Source organism: Mya arenaria, chromosome 7 (assembly GCF_026914265.1).
Source record: "Mya arenaria isolate MELC-2E11 chromosome 7, ASM2691426v1".
NCBI classification, from domain to species: Eukaryota; Metazoa; Mollusca; class Bivalvia; order Myida; family Myidae; genus Mya; species Mya arenaria.
Genome location: NC_069128.1, coordinates 50,935,382 through 50,942,424, shown reverse-complemented (window position 1 = coordinate 50,942,424; position 7,043 = coordinate 50,935,382). Strand labels below are relative to the sequence as shown.

Below are 7,043 nucleotides of genomic sequence, written 5' to 3'. Positions count from 1 at the left end.
TCCCAAACAAATGGGACATTATTGTGTGATCTACAGACAGATAATCTTAATTAATCTTTATGAATAACGGCAAAATAGTTTTATCGATAGTTTTATCGATAGATTTATAGATATTATAATATTTAGAGAACAATGAATGAATTAAAAGAATATCGGAATTCTAGGCCGAAAACTAGTGGTCAAATATTACTGTGCACCTACAACATACAGTTAAAAGTGAGCTATATATATTTGATAGTTAATTATCGTTAAATTCGTTCAATTAGCATATCAATGAACAAGCAGTACAAGAGTGCATGTCCTCTAGCATGTGAACATGTTAAGAATTATATGATCACCTTCAATAGTCTTTAATTAAGATATATACTATAATAGGAACGGTATGTTTGTGCATGCCCACACTCTATTTTCAGACAATGGATGCTATATCATGAAATAAGAGTTTTTACTAGAGCAACACATAACAATTCGCACGAGAATTTACATAGGTGTCTGTGAAATCAGCGGATTGTACACGACTGGTTTCGACGTTGATGGCGTTGGTGTTAGTGGCGTTGTCGTGACAGACCGTGATGTAAGTATACTCCGGTTACTTTTACAGAGCGTGGGACTGTAGGGACTACTTTTGGTGAGTCGGTTTCCGCAGCACTCATGCTGGGTTGTAAATGCTCGAAGTGAAAGAGTTCCACTGAAGGCCATGTAAATCCATGGATTGCAGCAACTGTTTAGACTTGCCAGAAGCAACATGATGACAAGTGCTTTGTCTGAAATTATGGAAAAATGCATTTTTTCATTATTTATGCAGAATAAGTTAAGATGCATTCTAACAATACAAACACTCTGATTATTTACTTTACCTAATATATTAATCGATTACACCAATTTGTACATAATAACAAAATTACTGTTTGCTGGCGCATTCTCATCGTAAAGCCACCACAACTGAGATACGAAAAACGGAGACCAGCATCCAACATAAGCCAGAATAATGACGAGCGTGAGTTTGACAGTCTTCAGTTTAGCCCTTGTAAATCCTGCCCATGAGTTGCTTCGAGGAACAACAGGCACGCCCGACTGTGATCTGTGGCATAATGGATGTGACTGTACACTTAATCCCTTTATGGCTATTCCATTTTTCTTGACAACATTTCCGGGGCAATAGGAATCATTAGCAACCGGTATTGGCTTATTGTTTTCATTCTTGGATTGCTTGTGACGGACGAATATCGTATAATAGATTGAGCCATAAGCGTAAATGAGGATAGCTAGAGGAATAATATACACAAGAAGTGTAAATGCTGTGATGTAGAACTGCAAAGTCCATTCTGGTGCGAAGTGCACCCAACAGTTTTTTATTCCAGATCCCGGCATAGTTTCCTGATATTTGAAGATAATCGCTTGTGGAATACTTAACATTACCGAGAGCAAATAAGCCCCGCCTACTGACAGATGAACAAGACGGTATGTCCATGTGTGGCTTAATAGCGGTGAGCAAATTGCGCGCCGTCTGTCTAAAGCTGTCAAAACTAGCACATATGTAGACAAATACATCACAAACACTTGTAAAAATTTAATCACTCTGCACATAATATCCCCTGCCTTCCACTCACCAACGATCTCCCAAATAAGCTGTGGCAAAATGTTAAAAAAAGCCACAAGTAAGTCTGCGAAGCAAAGATGCATTATGAACACATGCATCCTTGTATAGCTACGCTTGCGTCTGCGCATAGATATGAATAGGCAAGTATTTCCAAACAAAGCAAGGACGAGGATGACAATTTGTACCACGACTTTTATAAGAAAAAGGTCGTCATCTTGGTGACTATACGTTGCTATGGTGACGTTGAGTTCACCTCCATCTTGTGTGCTTGACTCCGGGATATACACCTCGCCAAGTAAATCAAGTTCATCGATGTCCATTGTTGTTACGGTAACCTAGAAAAAGAGCAATATATGATAAATTATTTAAATTTCTTTATGCTAGCAATTCTGCCTTTGTTCTTCTTTCAAATGCACTCGCTCATGTCTTGATGAATGTACCTTTGTATGACGAAATAGAGGATGGTAAACCATGAAGGGTTTTAGATCTAAGATACTGACGGCAGGAACCCTTTGACAAATGTCGAATGCTCAAATGTTGCCTCTGAAGTCCATCATTTTGAATAGCGTTAGTAACACTTTTCAACAAAAGGCTTTAAGGTAAACTTATCCCTTAGTGTAAATAATATTCCGTGTTGGCGAACGGTTTTGTTGTCCGTTTTTATTGACTTTATCGGCGTGGGTTCGCTCCTCAGTAAAAACAGGTTTTAAACTTTTTGACTGTATTGTTTTTGCAATATTGGTATTAAAGAAAAAAAGTATTTATAATATTTGTGTTTTCAGATATAATTCCCTTTAAAATTATTTATTTGCATGTTTGTTTCTTTACTTTATTTAAGGAATATCATTACTGTATAAACCGTTTTTGGTTTTGTTCTAACACAACCGCTGAACATTAAAAAAAGAAAGAAAAACACATCTTTAAAATAAATAAATACAACATTTAACATGCAATTTGAAATGATGAACAACATAATACTTTATAAAACACATTATTCATAACATACCAAACGTGAGTATGACAGAAATTGTCCAAATTGCAAATTAGTTACTTGGCGACGTGGTCCTTAATTTGTTAACCAGCCCTCCTGAAACGAAATGAAGCGCACAAATAATAATTATAATTAAATTCCATCAACGACCGCAACAGATATTTCTCATGAATGCCTTAGCGACAAAACACATTACGAAAATACATCATACGTGGGCATGTGGGCATAACAATAAATAAGACAAAAATTCCTATATAGTTCATTTCTTATTGATAGTTATTAGTTTACTTAATGTTCATTTTTCACTTTAACATGTTTCGTAACCGTATTTGGTACATAGTATTTTGTGTATATTTTGACATTTTTATTCTACTTTTCTGATCAACCATTACAAAATTAGGTTTTAAACAGTAACTGCATCAGACCTTAGAAAAGTGTTTGTATTAGGTACTCCGAATTGTATTTTTTCGTCTGCAGAAAGAGTTGGGATCCCTAATCATTGAAGTTCTTGGGGTTTACCTATTAGTTGATTATTATTTGTTTTATTATTAAGTTTCCTCAAGTTAATGCACACTTACGTTTTTACTTTATTCAGGATTGTTGGGATAAGAGTGAAGTTTGTGCACGTAAACTGGTTTAAACCTCAAGTGAAGTTACATTTAACTGACCGTTCCAAGGCGGTACCTAACAATCCTTGATAAACATTACTAGTTTTTTATAAGAATATACGCACTGTGTTGTTTGTGAAGTTTTGTGCTGCTGTTTCATGTTTATTTTGTTAGTGTTTTAGTTTGAGTTCTATGTCTTTGGCGTTTACACTGTGCCATTAAACCTGGCTTATGTTTAAACGTTTGGCTACTGAGCTTGTTTCTGTAGTACTCAAATAAATTCTTATAATTGAAATGTTTTAGCACAGGTTCAAAGACATGGTCGCCATTCTCAGCGCCTGTTTATCCTATGACGGCTGTTTGTGCTGCGTTTGAAACCCAATCACCGTAATTCTGGGATTACTCCTTGATTTTGAATGATGCCTGGTGCCTTATAAAGGTAATCATGCGTTTATATATCATGTTTACAAAGGTAGTTTGTTATACGCCATATTTATCAACACATATATGCAGATGCCCGTTTGCTTATGTAACTGAGAAATATACATGCTGAAATACAGATGAAAAGACAAATTTAAGTATAATCTACACGGTGCACTTACTACTTTCATTGAAACTATTGAATACCATTTATAACAGTACATTATTACGTAGCTTCTAACATAAAAACCCTTCCTGATTCCTAGTCGATGACACTTATTGGAGGGATGCTTTTGTCGATTATATTCAGATTTTACGCAAACTGTTTTCATGTACCTGATTTTAATTATGTAAAACATAAATACGCGATAAGATTTCTAAACCATGAAACTTCGGATATACAATTCAACTTTAAACCATGAAACTTTAAATATTTAAAAGGGCCTTCAATTAATTCACCATTGCAGAAAACAATATTGGCTTAATTGTACTCCACGAAAATGTGTATTGCTTTCACATCGGTTTGAAAACATTTTTAATTCACAATAAGAGAGCACGAAGGTTTTTGGCACTAAGACAGTTTACTTTCAATCAAATTGCTCCTGATCAGCTACGATAACGAAGGCATATTGAAGAGATTTTACTTTTGTGAGTGTCGTGATGCTGTCTCCTTGCTCAACAGTTCGCCGCAAAACGTCTGAAATGTAATCTTCCGTGGCATATCAGAATCATATTATTTAGTCTCGTAATAAATGATGTGTGGCGCTGGCCTGTGGCAAATTGTCTGCGTCGTTTGGTGAATGACAATATTAGTTTTCTCATTTATCAATTTCTTGACGAGAGAACTAGCGCTGCACGAAATCAGTACATAATTTTACCCATTGTTAACTTGAATATACTAAATACGAACGCGGAGTTGCATAACGATCATGTTATGACGTATTTTATAGGACGTCGTCCAGAGTGAGAGTATCATTATTATTGGATGAAGCAAAGTGCACAAAATGTAACCCTGGTTAGGTTAAGCCAAAGTAAAGAAATGACAGACTGAACCCATGTTTAACTTCCCTCTCGGTAAAGCTATAAACATATGAGCGTTTAAACCATGTACTTGGGATACGCTTATGTTCAGACACGACATGAAAAGCAATGCAATCTTTCGTCCGTCTGAACCGAAAACGACGTATATCCTCGTTCATTTCTGATGAAACTTTATTGGAATGTTTTCTTTTGAATGAATATAAAGTAATGATATGCATATTTAAATATGAATACCATCTGACGCGAAGCTAAGCTTTCCCTTTCAAATCATAATTGTTTTTAATTTGTAAATTCAAAGGATCTAAGCAAGTAATGGGCGACGTTTTACGGCAAATCTCAGCATTTACGATCCTTTATAGTGACAGATATATGAATTCTAAACACTCTGAACGCTTTTGACCTTCCGACGGTACAGTATAGTTTTCCGGTTATCTTGTTAAATACATAACCCCTGCTCTGTAAATTTCTATATATTTCCATATGAATTAACAAAAAAGACAGAGGTTAAGTGGGAGCATGAAGAGGCGCCTCGTGAGCGTCGGATCGAGAATTCCCGGAAAATTCGTTATCTGTTTTAGATTTCTAAAAACATTTTTTTTAAGTATATAGCGATCGAAAACAGGCACAAGAACTAGGTTCCATCTAAATGTAATGTCTTCTTTTAAATGCAATACGTATTGTAACGGTCCGCTTTAGATGGCGGATGTGCGTATATAGTTATAGACGGAAGTATGTTCATAGTACATATGTATAGTTGGTTGGTAATATTCAAGTTAGCAATGCCCGGGCTTCGTGTGGATTGAAAGTTTACTGTATGTAAAGACCAGTGGACCCCTTCAGGTTCGAACATTCTTTTCTCAGAAGGAATCTGTTGCGTCTTTGACGTTGCACATTACAGTATTTTATGCCTCGAGAAAGGGTCCAAAAATGTGAAGAATTTTGCAAAGGGCAGGTTTTGGTCCTTTTTGAAGAGGGATTCTCACACATTGGTAAATGAAGAAACGGCAAAAAAAGAAGAATATTTGATGTCATCATCGCAATTGAAATAATCTATACCATAAGGGTGTTATGACAAAATATGCATCGTTATTTGCGAAAAGCCTTATTTCTAAATATCAATCACCATTTTAAATGCAGTGTTCAATATTTTTTTTCAATATATAGAATAACATGAAGAATATGTTGTATTGTTTACATTATAAATTGGTGAAATAAATGTGCTACTGTCTACACTCTTAAATAACAACCCGGGTATATTATCTATATAAGTTAAAAATTTATGATATCTTTAGTTCCGTTATTTTAATTTCGTATATTTAAAGCGGACAAAAACTTAGGAAATGGGAAACTGGCGAAATATTTATAATCCCATAATAAAACGATTAAATTTAAAAAGACAAACACTCAACGCATGTAAACAGAAAATAAGATATAAGCAAATACATTTAATAACAGTTGGGGCAGTCGAGTAAATACTAAACGTTAATAATGTAGTATTGATTGAACATTTGAGAGGTTAGACTATGTTAATATTTATGTTAAATATAACTAACAGATAAGCTTTTTTGACCTTGAAAGATCGCAAAAAATATCCTTTTTTGCCTGACTGCCATTAAAATAAGAGTAAAAAATATAAGTAATATCAGTATAAAACTATACTAACTTCATCTGAAATACTGTTTGTTTCGTATTTTGGTATATCAGAACCCTGTTTGAGCTATTTTCATGTTTTTTATTAAGATTTAGCTATTGTAAGGGAATGATCCAAAGCTTTGAAATTTGCCCGGTCATTTGATTTATCAAATGTTTTATTCTTGCAACCTTTTTTTACATAAGAATGTTGGAAAATTGCATATACAAAGCTAAAAACCTTTAATATATTTACACCACTTATCCCGTCAAATTATGAAATGTATAAAAAAAATAAGTCTCATTTTATTAATGAAAGTTCTCTTTATAATGACATAAGAAACACACATATTTATTAATATTATTGGAAAAGACCAAATATACTAAATATTTAATTTATACAGTCAAATAATTTTAAATTAAAAAGAAAGAAATTTATCCATGTTTATCCTTGATCCGTTCAAATGAAGAAATGTGTTCTATTACTATTATGAATTGACTAAAATATGTAATCCCATAACAGACATTTATCAACACACTGTCCTCTAGCTATCGCATACTTTATTATTATAGATAAATATATATTTATCTATCTTTTAAAAAAGATTTTGATTTTGTAATATGTCCAATGATTTTTTTTTCTTTAAAAGAAATATTGTGATTTTTGTTTTGATTTTTTGTCCACTTGTGAATGTATACATTTGATATATGTATACTCATGGACATAATGTCCATTTGTGCTGTTAATAAACTG

The 7,043-nt window shown here is 33.7% G+C and overlaps 1 protein-coding gene across 1 annotated transcript; it reads right to left on the bottom strand.

Moving 5' to 3' along the window:
* Positions 1 to 480: 480 nt before the first annotated feature.
* On the bottom strand, positions 481 to 1,920 carry LOC128241227 (cephalotocin receptor 2-like). The gene is made up of 2 exons (XM_052958178.1): positions 906 to 1,920; positions 481 to 764 (listed from the first exon to the last, which is right to left on the bottom strand). The coding sequence occupies exons 1-2, from the start codon at positions 1,918 to 1,920 to the stop codon at positions 481 to 483; spliced, it is 1,299 nt and encodes a 432-aa protein (XP_052814138.1).
* Positions 1,921 to 7,043: the final 5,123 nt, after the last annotated feature.

What these genes read in the sequence shown, in the direction of transcription:
- LOC128241227 (XM_052958178.1), bottom strand. Translation starts at nt 1,920, where the DNA reads ATGGACATCGATGAACTTGATTTACTTGGCGAGGTGTATATCCCGGAG. An exon ending in TGAGAATGCGCCAGCAAACA is followed by an intron (nt 765 to 905) that starts GTAATTTTGTTA and finishes CCATAATTTCAG; the next exon opens with ACAAAGCACTTGTCATCATG.